The sequence below is a fragment of the Chinchilla lanigera genome, unplaced genomic scaffold (genome assembly GCF_000276665.1).
Source record: "Chinchilla lanigera isolate Chin_1 unplaced genomic scaffold, ChiLan1.0 scaffold00173, whole genome shotgun sequence".
NCBI classification, from domain to species: Eukaryota; Metazoa; Chordata; class Mammalia; order Rodentia; family Chinchillidae; genus Chinchilla; species Chinchilla lanigera.
The window spans coordinates 159,289-172,727 of NW_004955574.1; the positions used below are offsets into that span (position 1 = coordinate 159,289).

The window sequence follows — 13,439 nt, forward strand, 5'->3', positions numbered from 1 at the left end:
AAAAAAAAAAAAAGAAAGTAGACATGCACAGAGACCTGTAACATACTGTCAGGTGGTGGTAACTGCTACAAAGAGTCATTTTAGTTCTTAAAGAGGTTGCTGGTTTAACCAAGCCAAGTATGTACATCTGATGGGAATATTACTGAGCAGTAAGAGAGACAGAGGGCATGGTGTACGCCTATTATCCTAGCACTTACTCAAGAAGTAGAAGAAAAAAGAAAAAAGTTGACATAAGAAGATTGCAAGTTCAGCTGGGCGTGGTGGTGCACGCCTGTAATCCCAGCACTCGGGAGGCTGAGGCAGGAGGAGTTGAGACCAGTCTGGACTACAAAGTAAGCTAAAGGCCAGCCTGAACTGCATAACGAGGCCCTGTCTCAAAAAGACAAAAAAAAAAAAAAAAGAGGAAGACCGCAAGTTCATATGGCCAGCCTGAACTACATAGTGAAACCCAATCTCAAAAAAAAAAAAAAAAAAAAGGTTGGGGGTACACTCTTTGTTTTGCTATGGAGGAATCTCCAGAAGATACTGTGAAACGAGAAGGCAGGCTAGGGACCAGGATAGACAGAAAATTACATTCACCAGGAAAAATAGCAAGCTGGTGGGTACAGCTCAGTGGTACACACCTAGCATGCCTAAGGCCCCAGATTCCATTTCCACCACCAAAAAGCAAAGCAAAGCAAAGCAAAGCAAAGCAAAGCAAAACACAGAGGGGAGGTGGGGGAGGCACTGGGGGTTGGAGAAGCGCTACTTGTTCATTTATACAATGTAGCACCTATGGAAGATTTTTGATTTTCTTTGAGACAGGGTCTCACTATATAGTTCAGACTGGCCTCAAATAGCAATTCTCCTGCTTCAGCCTCCTGAGTGCTGGAATCACAGACCCGTGCCACTAAGCTTAGCCTCTGAAAGATTTTGGAAAAGCAGTGGCCAAGGGATGGGCTAGGTAAACTGGGGATGGGCCCGGAAAACTTTTCATTGGATTATTAGTTTTGGGAGTTATGGGAATACATTATCAGTTTAAAAAACAGTAAGTTAAAAAAAAAAGTAGCATTCCCAATGGGGGAAATTTTCAAGTTTTATTCAATGAAAAAGCCACAGTCTAAAACTGATGTCTCAGGCCAGGGTTATAGCTCAGTGGCATGGCGCCTGCCTGGCAAACAAGAGGTCCTGAGTTCAATTCCCAGGACCAAAAAACAAACAAAAAAATTGATGTCTCACAAGCACTGACTTAAAACAAACTATAAAGGGCCCTTGCATCTCTCCTTATGTGTGGTGCGATGGTGAAGCAAGAAGCCTGGGAGAAAGGCCATGAAATTAGCCACACTGGTGGTCCCCGAGGAGGTGGCGGAGGAGGGGAGGAGAGAGACGTTTCACTGGGTGCCTTTTATTTACCTTTGGAATTTTGCCTCACCTGTAAACACTGCCCCTCAAGAAAATAACACAATTAGGCAAATAAATGGGTGGGGTGTGTGATAAAGAATGCCTTGGCTGATGTGCTGTGATGTTTTTAGATGTTGATAATGTATAAAAAACAAGATGCAGAAAGCTTATGGAAGGTTCTACTTTAAAAACAACTTATTATGTCAGTTACACCTCTGTGAAGTTCCGACACCACAACACACGAGCACAGCTACCACCACCACAGGGTCCTCTGCACGTGTGACAGTGAAGTGTGTGTAAACGTGGCACAACAGGGTGGCGGGCTGGGTCGAGTGGAAAGCTGATGGAGGCCAAAGCAGCTTGGGAGAAAGGAAAAGTCAACTTCTAAAATAAAAAACATGTGAACACTTTTATCTCCAGATTCAAAAGCAGGAAACTGAGGAACAGTGGGACCCAGTGAGCTATGCAAGGCCACACAATTTAGAGGTGGCAGAGCCTGTGTCTGAGTCCAGGTCTACTGACTTCCTGTGCTCAGCACTTCCTGTTGTTCCTGCCCTCAGCTGCCTCAAGTGGAAAGAGGCTCTGAGTGAAAGACCAGGTCACGGTCACACAACAGTCAGCGGCAAGAACATTCTCAAATTTAGCCTCACACTGGTGTGAGGAAAGCACTTCCCGAATGCTAATAAAAGGCTGCAAGTTACGGCCACACACAGCAGCACAGAGCTGTAATCCCAGCCGATCAGGAGGCTGAGGCAAGAAGATTACAAGCTGGAGGCCAGCTTGGGCAACTTAGTAAGACACCCTGTCGCAAAACAAAAATTGAAAAAGCCTGGCGGTTTAGCTCATGGTAGCAAGCTCTTGGATTCACTCCCCAGTGCCAGGGGGAGGGGGGCAAAGGTTACAAATTATATTTTATTGAGTGCTTATCATGTGCTCAGTAGTAAGCCAAGTCCTTCTCACAAGTACTGTAATTTGTGCTCTTTTTTTGGCGGCACTAGGGAACAAACCCAGGGCTTCACACTGAGCTGTATCTCTAGGCCTTTTCGTTTTTTATTTTGAGACAGGGTCTTACTCTAAGTCACTAAGGTGCTCAGGCTAAGTCTGAACTTTCGATCTTCCTGCCTCGACCTCCTGGGGCATTGGGATTTCAGACCCCCAAACCGTGTCCCCATGCCCAGGTACATCATTTATTCTTACAACTTTCCAGTGAAGGGTACTATTATGTCTACTTTTCAGAGGAGAAAACTGAATCCCAGAAAGGAAAAATCACTTGTTCCCTCTGGCTATCCACAAAGACCTGGGCTTGCAGCTTCAGTGTACTTGGGTCTGTCCACACTGTTTCTTCAGGCAGGGCCTCTGAGATTACCCCATATGAGGCAGCGTCCCCTTCCCAATACTTTGTTCTGTGACTTGCGTTTGCTTTTCTTCACAGAACCCAACACACCTATTACACACATTCATATGCTTGCTGCCAGTTTACTCACTGACAGCATAAGCTCTCTGCATACAGGAACCATGTTTGTTTTAGATACTGCTATGTCCAAAGGCTGAAACAGTCCCTAGGTGGGGAGATGCTCTAATTATATAGTAACTGTGAAACTGACTGAGTGTTCTGCACGTCACACACTGCATTACGCACTTTACATGTATTAAGTCACTAAATCTGTACCCACCACAATTACCACCACTGCACAGACCAAAAAGTTACACACCAAAAGGCACCTGGCTGCTATGAGACACAGCTGGGACACAAGCCCAACAGGCTGGCTACCAGACACATGCGTGGACAGCTGGAGAGGCAAAGAGAGACAGCCACACCTCATTCATGGTTTTAAAATGCTTCTCCCTACTCCATACCCAAGCTTCTTTTTTGGAGGGGTACAGGGTCTATGTAGCTCAGGCTGGCCTTCAACTCCTGGTGATCCCCCTGCCTCAGCCTCGCCAGTGCTGAGATTACAGGTATGCGCCACCACACCCGGCACCCACCTACACTTCGAAGAAATCTTTCTTCGGGTTCCTCAGGCAGGAGCTGGAGCTGCTTCTCCAGACCTGGACATGACACCTCCCAAGCCCTTGGTGCTCACCTGTCAAAGGCCTTCACTCGGCCTAGAAGTTTCTTGTTATTGCGGCAGTTGATAAGCACCTGGGTGTTGTTCTTGACTGACTGGGTCAGCACAGAGAGTGGACCTGTGTTAAATTCCTCTTCCTCCCGCTTCTGCAGTTCCTCTGGGGTCATCTCACTCTTGGGCTTATTGAGGAGGCTCCTGAACAGTCAAGGATGGACCCATAGGTGAGAGCGGCTTAGGCTGGGAGCAAGGCTTTGTGCTCAGTGCCTCCCCAACCTTGCCCCAACACCCACACTGATGCTTGAGTCTTCTCTCTGGTCACAAGCACCTGATACCTGATAGACATTTCCAACTCTCTCGCAGGTTGAGCTCCAGATTACCTGACCATTCTAACCCACTCTATCCACAGTGCTCCCCATCCCCACTGACAGCAACTCCACCCCACTACTGTTGCTATTGTTTTTTTGTTTTTTTGTTTTTTGGTCTTTTTGAGACAGAGTCTCACTATGCAGTTCAGGCTGGCCTTGAGCTCACTTTGTAGCCCACGTTGGCCTTGAACTTGCAATGATTCTCCTGCCTCAGCCTTCCCAGTGCTGGCATTATAGGTGTGTGCCACCACACCCAGCACACCCCCTTAGTTTTTTAGGTAAATACTCTTGATGTCCATGTGACATCTCTTGTCCTCTCATACCCTACATCAAATCTATTGGCAAATCCTGAGATCTACCTCTTAGAATCAAATTTCCCCATAAAGTCAACACTGAACCTACCATTTAATTTGATTTGGTTCTCGTCCCATTCGGTTTTCAACCAGAATAGTGGAAAGAATTAAGTATATGAACCGGGCTACCACTGTAGAGCCAGACTCTGGCCACTTCTTTTCCACATCCTAAACCTCCATCATCTCTCTCCCGGCGTCTTACTGGTCTCCTTGCCTCCACCCATGCTTCCGACAGTCTCCTTCACAGACCAGTCTGAAGGGTTGTGCTAAAACCTAAATCCTATGTCACCCTTTGAAGCCTTTCCATAGCTCCCATCTCAGTGCAAAAGGAAAACCGAAGTTTTCACAATGCCCTACATTTGCCTCCTCTCCCACACTGTTCCAGCCGGCGGCGTCCTGGGGGCTCTTTTGAAGACAGGAGGCAAACTTCCATCTTAAGGCCTCTGTTTGCTTTTACCCTGGCCTGGAACCACCAGATATCTGTATGCTTCACTCCCTCACTTTCTTCAGGTCCTTGCTCAAGTGTTTCCTTCTCAATGTGTCCTTTTGTGACAGTTACTACACTGTTGTCTTTTCCCGTTGTTGTTGCACAGCTACACTATTTTAGGCTGGTCTCAAACTCGTGACAATCCTCCTGCCTCAGCCTTCTGAGTGCTGGAATTACAGGCGTACTCAACTATTTATTAACAGCCCCGTACACCTAACACACCACATACTCCTTTATTATTCTATGAGTACCTTGCGCCCTTCATAACCCATGGCAGGAAATGTTCTTGGGATGAGGACCTTTCAATCACCTGATGTACCCCATGCGTTTAACGCAGGGCCTGACACGTGCAGACTCAATGTAATATTATCCACCGCACAAATAAACAGCAAAATCATTCCAGTGGCTCATTATCGTCAGTCTCAAATCAGGTCGAAAACCTACCCGCCAGCAGCTTAAATTATCCGGATAAATCCCTTGCCCCAAATCGCTATTAATAATAAATTTTACTTTCCTCCCCGGGCTCTTTATTCTTTTTTTTTTTTTTTTCCCGGTACCGGGGATCGAACTCACGACCTTGCGCTTGCCAGGCGGGCACTGTGCCGCTGAGCTAAATCCCCAGCCCCTTCGGGTTCTTTATTCTTAAAAATCGCTTCCACTTAAAATTCGTTTCAACAAGAATATCTGCGAGAGCTCCCAGCCCGGTAAGTGATTAAGATGTCCCCTCGCCATGACCCGTTAGGGGCCCCATACCCGTGCTCGAACCCCTCAGTAGGAAAGTACGCCACTTTATCCCGAATCTCTACCTCCGCCTCCGGCCCTGCTCATCCTGTCCCACAGTTACTTAGCCAAGTTTACACCCTCAACCTCCCTCCTCCCGTTTAAACCCAGCCGGGTCTCACATGGTGGAAGCCGCAACCTCCGCTTATTCTCGTCTCCCCTGCGTTACTTCGGCCTCAGAGGCAAGAAGAAAGGGAGGACTTCCGCTTCCGGTGTCTCACTTCCGTTAGCGCCTGCGCAAACCCAAATAGCGGGTGGGGCGTGGCCTGTTGCCATAGCTACCCCTCCAGCAGTGCAGTTCTGGGGTAAAAGCCTAACGTTGTGGTTCGAAGCCACTCAGGACAATACAAGACAGATGTGCTCCACAATGGAAAAGAAAAATAAAGGAGAAAAGCGGCACACATGCCTGCCCTGTCTTCGGGGGCGCGGCCTCGGCGAAGCCAATCCGCTCGTAGCTTCAGGGATGCGCACCGCTTTTTTCCTTCAGGCATGGATCCCTTAAGTGACAATTGATCTTTCAGACCTGGCATGAACAATCCTACATCCGGAAGGGACCTGGACCTGTGCTGGAGAATTGTGGTTGTCTCTACGATCAAACGCTGCTCATTGGCTTTCTCCCCTCGGAGGCTGTCCCTACCCCTTTCGCGCTCCCTTTTGGGTTGTGCAGCCCTGAGGGAAACCAACGCCAACACCCGAGAGCGGCAAGGAGGCGTGCCCTCAGGATGCTATTGGTTTCAAGGCTCGCTGGGTGGGATGTGCAACCGCTCTTGTTGCTCATTGGCTTTGTGATTCCTTGGGTGGAACTTGGCGGGGCCTAAATCCTTCCGCGTCCCAGTACACGTTTCAAGCATAGCTGCCATGCGATCCGGAGGCCGCGGGCGGCCCCGGCTGCGGCTAGGCGAACGCGGCCTCCTAGAGCCACCCTCCCTGCCCAAGCGCCGCCTGCTACCGCGGGCGCAGCTGTTGCACTTGCTGCTAGCCGCGGCCGTGGGCTTGGCGCTCTACATCATCTGGAGCGGCTGGCACCGCGGGACTGAGGAGCTGTCAAGGGGCCGGGAGTTGCGGGTGAGGCCTGTCGGGGCTCTGGGCACCCTGGGGACCCCCATTTCCCACTTCCCCTTCTACAGTCTCAGGTTGACGTGGCTGTATCGTGTCACCCTAGCCGCAGGTGCCTCCTTCTTTCTCTGTCATTTGAGCGCATGCTCCGTACCCAAGAAGGCTTCGATCCTTCTGTAATAGCAGCACCCTCTTAAGAGGAAGGTCTGCTCTTCTGTAGTGAGTTTGAGAGGTCTGGGTTCCACACTTCAGGTCAATTATTTGGAAGAACCCCTTCCTCCCACCGCGTTTTGATTTGTCTGTCCGTGAGGATTACGGTAGTTTGACGAAATGGGCTTAGAGGAACCTTTACCGAGTCTAGTATTTATTGTACATGCTGGAGGCTGCTCATTACCAAGGGGATCCTGGGCTCATGGCTGCAATGGCGCCCGGGGGAGGGTCAGAATGGGGGGTTGCTCTCATCTTCTCTTCCCCATCTTACCAACCCCCAAGGCTCCGCTGGTTGGAAACCTCCCGGAAGCCAAGCTGCGGAAGGTGGTGGGACAGCTGGATCCGCAGCGGCTCTGGGTTACTTATCTGCGTCCTCTGTTGATTGTGCGAACCCCGGGTAGCCCCGGTAATCTCCAAGTCAGAAAGGTAAAGGCCTCTCATCCTATCTCCAGGTTCTGACCAAACCACCACACACACCCCAACCCCCGCCGCCCTCTAGGAAATGGGAAGTAGACCTGCTGTCCAAGATCTCAGAGGAGGTAAAAGGCAGAACTGGGGCTCTGACAGGAGTTAATCTGACTCTAGAGTCCCACATAACCAGCAGCTGTACTTCTCCCACCCAAAGCAAAGTATGTACTAGGGACAAGCAATGGACACGGACACCCCCAGGCGGGGAGAACCAGTGTGACCTTCACACAGATGGTGAAACCAAGGCCCAGAGAGGTTATACATTTTTCCATAGGTTTCACAGCTAATAAGTGGTGTCACATCACTATGTTGCCTTTCAGATACTGTGTCTGCTCCCACCTCACCCTAGACTAATTCCTTTCTTTTTTGGTGGTGGCGGTGCTGGAAATAGAACCCAGAGCCTTCACACAGAGCTGAGCTACACCACCACCACCCCTTTCAAAAAAATTTCAGCTGGGCATGCTGGCGCAGGCCTGTAATCCCAGCATTCGGGAGGCTGAGGCAGGAGGATCCTTGCAAGTTTGAGGCCAGCCTGGGCTACATAGTGAGCTCAAGGCCAGCCTGAGCTGCATAGTGAGACCCTGTCTCAAAAAGACAAAAAAAATTCCAGATGGTCTTTTTAAGTCACTAAATTGCTGGGGCTGAGCTTGAACTTGCAATCTTCCTGCCTCAGCCTCCCCAGTGCTAGGATTACAGATGTGCATCATTGCAGGAGGCTGTTTCTTAACCTGTCTGGGACTCAGTTTCCCCCTCTGCAAAATGGAGTCATTCACTGGCATTGTCTATAGGCTCCTACAACAGGGCTTGGCACCTAACAAGAGCTGCTAAACAATAAGCCATGGTTAGCATGGTTGGCATCAGGAGGTGGGTGAGCCCAGCATCTGGCACCCAGTAGGTACTGGGCAGAAGTGAGTCAAGGGAATAATTTAACCCTAGTGGGACTTTTGAGTCTACCTGACTGCTCTCCATGGCTCAGGTCACATGGCGCTTCTCCCCACCACCTCCCCAGTCCCTGTCCACCCTCCCACCTCTCTCTTGCCCTAGTTCCTGGAATCCACACTGCGGTCCCTGACAGCTGGCTGGCAGGTGGAGCTGGATCCCTTCACAGCCTCAACGCCTCTGGGGCCATTGGACTTTGGGAACATGGTGGCTACGCTGGACCCAGGGGCTGCCCGTCACCTTACCCTTGCCTGCCACTACGACTCGAAGCTCTTCCCCCCGGGCTCAGCCCCTTTTGTGGGAGCCACAGATTCAGCTGTGCCCTGTGCGCTGCTACTGGAGCTGGCCCGGGCCCTTGATCTGCTGCTGAGCAGGGCCAAGCAGCAGGTGAGGAATGGGAGTGGGAGAGGGGTGGGCCACGTCAACCCGAGTCCATGCACCCACCTTCTGTCTTGCCTTTTTTTTTGTACCAGAAATTGAACTCAGGACCTTGTGCTTTCCAGGCAGGTGCTTGTGCAGCTGAGCTATATCCCTAGCCTATCCTTGTCTTCTGAATGTCAGATCCTGTTGTCTCTGCCCAAACCCTCCCATGGCTCCCCCAATTCAAAGCATAAACCAGAGTTCTTATATTGTCCCCTGAGGTGTGCCCTATTACCCCTCTAATTTCATCTCTTGCCCTTCACCTTACTCACTTTCCACAGTCACACCCACCCTCTGGTCTCTCAAGCCCACCTCAGGACATTTGCACTTGCTCTTGGCTCTGAATAGAATAGTTTTCTTTTTTTGAGATGGGGCTTCACTATATAGTCCAGGTTGGCTTCGAACTTGTAGCAATCCTCCTGCCTCAGCCTCCCGAGTGCCAGGATTACAGGTGTGCACCACTATGGCCAGTGCCAGCAGAATGGTGGCTTTATTTTATTTTATTTTTTTTAAACCAGCATAGTGCTTGTAATCTTAGTACTCAAGAGGCTGAGGCAAGAAGATTGCTTTCTACAGTCCTCTCTACAATCCCAATCTATGACCTTCTACAGTTTGAGGCCAGCCTGGGCTACATAGTGAGACCCTATCTCAGTCAATCAATCAATCAACCAATCAATATTTTTTTCCTCCTTCCTGACTGGCTCTCACCTTTTATTCAGGTGTCCACTCCAAAGTTATCTCTTCAGAGACCTCTTTCTAGCAACTGTAAAATAAGTCCCTTGGTTCCTGTCTCATCCATTCTAAGCCCTGCATTTGAGTCCTATTTATGAATAGAACTGTCATGAACCCCATTTATAGATGATCAAGCCGATGCTTCAGGAAGTTGGTCACTTGCCTGTATCTACACCTCTACAAAGCAGCTGGCTGTGGATTTGAGCCCAAGCAGCCTGGCTTCATCTGTGCTCCTGGCCCCACATTGTACAGCAAGGACACCTAGTTTGTCCTGTCCAGCTGTGCACATGGGCAGGGCACATGGGTGGGTTGATGCTGAGGGCTGGCACTGAGCTGGCTCTGGCCACCTGCTCCCACAGGCAGCCCCAGTGACCTTGCAGCTGCTTTTCTTGGATGGTGAAGAGGCGCTGGAGGAGTGGGGACCCAAGGACTCCCTTTATGGCTCCCGGCACCTAGCCCAGCTCATGGCGTCTATGCCCCACAGTCCTGGCCCCACCAGGATCCAGGCCATTGTAAGACCAGGGTCCTGCTGCGTTCTGACGAGAGGGGGAGAAGGTGCAGTGGGGTTGGCAGGGTCCTGCTCAGCCCCCTCCAGTCCTGCCTTCTCCCTAGGAGCTCTTTATGCTGCTTGATCTCCTGGGAGCCCCCAGTCCGACCTTCTACAGTCACTTCCCCCACACGGTCCGCTGGTTCCACCGGCTGCGGAGCATCGGTGAGCATGAAGGCGGAGCCAGGCGCCACCCTGGGATGTGGGAGGGAGGGCCAGGCACATGTCCTCTAAGGGCTCATCCAACATTCCCACCACCTCCCTCATCTCTCTTTAAGGAACCAGGGCAGAATCACACCCTCATCCCACGAATGTCAAGTGTGGTGATTATAAAGTAGCTGCCCTGGTGTGAGACAGCTCTGGTTCCAAATCCTGGGTCTGCCTCTTACCCCTTGGGTTAAGAAGCTTCATTAGGGGCTGGGGATTTAGCTCAGCGGCACAGCGCCTGCCTGGCAAGCATGAGGTCGTGAGTTCAATTCCTGGTACCAGAAAAAAACAAAAAAACAAAAAACAAACAAGAAGCTTCATTACTCTGAGTCTCAGTTTCCTATGTGTAAAATGGGCATGACCCTAATAATAATCTACCTCTAGACCACAGGGATTAAGTAACACCAGGAACATAGTAAACCACAGGAAGGACAAACACATTCATTCATGTTGGGATAACCAGTGCTTTTATCTCTGGGACCCTCATATCCATAAGAGGCGAGGGTCCCAGGCTGCTGAGAACTAAGTCTTGCTCTCTCACTCCTACCCCCTATAGAGAAGCGTCTACATCGATTGAACCTGCTGCAGGCTCACCCCCAGGAAGTGATGTACTTCCAGCCCGGGGAGCCGCCCGGCTCTGTGGAAGATGACCACATCCCCTTCCTCCGCAGAGGTACTGCCCCACACAGGGAGGTATGGGGGCAGTGTCCAAGGAAGTCACAGCTTGGGTTGGCCCTCGCCCCTTCCAGTGCTGGAGACTGGTGGCAAGTCATTCCCCTCTTCATATCTCAATGTTTCCATCTGTAAAATGGTGTCGCACAGTCCTGAAGATGCCAAATGTGCCGCTGTGTAAAGAACTTGTTTAGATCAGTGTCCAGCACATGGCAGGCACTGAAGAAATGTTAACTATTATGATTCATGCTGCAATGATGACAACATGTATTCTTTGTTTTGTATTTGAGACAGGTAGTTCAGGCTGGCCTTGAATTCACTATGTAGCCCAGACTGGTCCCAAACTCATGGTGATCCTCGTGGCTCAGCCTCCTGAGTGCTGGATTACAGGCATGTGGAATCATCCCCAGCACAATATGTATTTTTTTTTTTTAAACAGTATGTATTCTTGCTTTTCTTTCAAGGCCCTGGAAGCTCTGTAGAATCACCAAAGAAACTTCAAAAAATGCCCGATCATATTTCAGGCCTACTGAAAGTTCATACATAACTTTTACACACAGTCAGGGTTAAAAACATCTGGTATAGGGGTTAAGAATGTGGGTTTTAGCTGAGCATGGTGGAGCATGCTTATAATCCCAGCACGCAATAGGCTGAGGCAGGAGGATTGCCAAAAGTTTGAGGCCAGCCTGGGTTACATGTCAGTTCAAGACCAACCTGGATTATTAAGAGAACTTGTTTAAACAACAAAAAAGCCAGGTGTGGTAATGCAAGCTTGTAATCCCAGCACTTCTGAGGCTGAGGTAGGATCACCTGAAGGTCAAGGGCAGCATGAGCTACATAGTGAGTTTAAGGCTAGCCTGAACTGCAGAGAAAGACCCTTCTCAGAAAGAGGTGGTGGTGGTGGTCAGGGATATAACTCCGCGGCACCAGTGCCTGCCTGGCAAGCACAAGGTCCTGAGTTCAATTCCTGGTACAAAAAAAAAAAAAGGGATCCAGGATCTCACACATGTAAGTGCTCTAGCACTAAGCTACCATTGTACATTGTAGAATGACCAGTCAGAGTTCTAGGATCTGCACTTGCCACTGGCTGACTTAAAGCAAAGCCCCCATTCCTTCAGGAAAAGGAGGATATATATACAGACCAAACACATATGCACATGTATATTCATGAGAGAATTATGATGAGATCAGGTCTATAAAATGCCTGCTTACACAGTCTTGGTACATAGCAGGTGCTTAAAACTACTTTGCAATTAGTCTTCCCACAAGAATACCTTCCTTAGAATGCCTTACTGTTTATTTTTTCAGTGGTGGGGACAGAACCTAGGGCCTTGCATGTGCTAGGCAGGCACTCTACCACTGAGCTACACCCAATGCCTCTTTTATTCATTCATTCAGTGAATGCGAGGGGCAGCCTGAGCCCAGAAATTTGGGGCTAGTTTGGGCAAGATAGTGAGACTTCATGTCACAAAGTAAAATGAAGGTAAAGGGTTCACTGAAAGGATGGAATGGTGTGTGCGTGGCCCAGCACCTAGCTTACGGGGGCCTCGTGGGTACCTGGCATGCAGGGTCGAGGACACCTCCTTCCTCCTCTGATCTCTTCACGACCCATTAATTTTGAATTTTCTAATGTTACGGAAACAACAAGTACCTTCACACACTTCACGTTCAGGGCTCAGAAAGTGCTGCAACAGAGGGTTTGGGGGTGGGGGAGGTAAGGTTACCCAGCCTACGCCTGGCTGGGTCTGTGGTGGGGCGCAGGCCTGACACGGTGTCCTCTCACCCACAGGGGTCCCAGTGCTGCACCTCATCGCTACGCCTTTCCCCTCTGTGTGGCACACGCCTGGCGACACGGAGGCCAATCTCCACCCACCCACCGTGCACAACCTCAGCCGCATCTTAGCCGTGTTCCTGGCAGAATACCTGGGGCTGTAGCCCGCGGGATCTTACTCTGAGGGAGCAGTGCGTACCCAGGGCACCTGGCCCAGGAGCGCTGGCTTCTCCTTTCCTACACCTCAGGCTCCTAGGAAGGTCCTGCTTTCACCTTTTCTCAAGCTGCCACCCTTCAGGGACATGGAAGGGACCATCGTGGAGTGACAGCCAGAGGAGTAAGAAGGTGGCCCTTGCCTGAGGTAAACACTTGGTCTGAAGGTCTGCAGGGACCAAATGCTGTGCTTTCAACCAGCAAACTGCGGATGGCATCTGGACCAGCACCGCTCAACTGAAAGAATCCTCTGCCACTTAAGGTTTTGCATCAGTTCATGCTTGAGAACCACAGCCTTGCCACTGCATGAGTCCAACCTGGGTTCAGAAACAGGAACCAAGGAGGTGGTTTTGGCGCTCCAGGTTATGCCTGGGCCAGTGGGCTATAAACCAGTGTTTTAGGGGATCTGAGATCTAAGTAGCAGGGTAGAAAATCATTCAGTGAGTCCCCCTCATGGGGCCGGGGATATAGCTCATCGGCATGAGCGCCAGGACCTGGCAAGAGCAAGGTCCTGAGTTCGATTCCCGGTACAAAAAAAAAGTGCTCATTGAGTCTCCTCACTGCATAATGGGAATTTTCCAGAGTGAGACAGAATGCAGTGGTTCCCAAAGTATTTCACCATGGAACCTCTGTAAAAAGCACCTCACAGAAATATTGTACCTGAAAAGATACTTTGGGATGCTGGGTGTAGTGGCGCATGCCTGTAATCCCAGCACTCGGGAGGCTGAGGCAGGAGGATCGCTGTGAGTTCAAAGCCAGCCTGGGCTACA

At 50.2% G+C, this 13,439-nt stretch overlaps 2 protein-coding genes across 4 annotated transcripts in view; one reads left to right on the forward strand and one right to left on the reverse strand.

The window, feature by feature from the left end:
- The window catches only part of Snrpd2 (small nuclear ribonucleoprotein D2 polypeptide 16.5kDa), a 7,179-nt gene extending 1,520 nt beyond the window's left edge, over positions 1–5,659 (reverse strand). The window contains exons 1-2 of the mRNA XM_005413802.2: positions 5,557–5,659; positions 3,465–3,644 (exon numbers count right to left, since the gene is read on the reverse strand). Coding sequence (XP_005413859.1) covers positions 3,465–3,644; positions 5,557–5,558 — 182 coding nt within the window. The 5' untranslated portion in view covers positions 5,559–5,659. The remainder of the gene's footprint in view (positions 1–3,464; positions 3,645–5,556) is intronic.
- An 83-nt stretch (positions 5,660–5,742) lies between these two features.
- On the forward strand, positions 5,743–13,425 carry Qpctl (glutaminyl-peptide cyclotransferase-like). Of its 3 annotated transcripts, XM_005413799.2 has the most exons (7): positions 5,743–6,499; positions 6,983–7,126; positions 8,213–8,494; positions 9,619–9,771; positions 9,872–9,971; positions 10,570–10,686; positions 12,475–13,425. In XM_005413799.2, the coding sequence occupies exons 1-7, from the start codon at positions 6,293–6,295 to the stop codon at positions 12,618–12,620; spliced, it is 1,149 nt and encodes a 382-aa protein (XP_005413856.1). In that variant the 5' UTR covers positions 5,743–6,292; the 3' UTR covers positions 12,621–13,425. The 3 variants fall into 3 exon arrangements, with proteins under 3 accessions (XP_005413856.1, XP_013364967.1, XP_013364968.1); XM_013509513.1 differs by lacking the exon at positions 9,619–9,771; XM_013509514.1 differs by lacking the exon at positions 12,475–13,425 and having other exon boundaries at positions 9,855–9,971; positions 10,570–10,680.
- Positions 13,426–13,439: the final 14 nt, after the last annotated feature.

Coding starts and splice junctions, on each gene's coding strand:
- Qpctl (XM_005413799.2), top strand. CDS start 6,293: ATGCGATCCGGAGGCCGCGGGCGGCCCCGGCTGCGGCTAGGCGAACGC. Junction 8,495..9,618: donor TGAGCAGGGCCAAGCAGCAG/GTGAGGAATGGG, acceptor CTGCTCCCACAG/GCAGCCCCAGTGACCTTGCA. Junction 10,687..12,474: donor CATCCCCTTCCTCCGCAGAG/GTACTGCCCCAC, acceptor TCTCACCCACAG/GGGTCCCAGTGCTGCACCTC.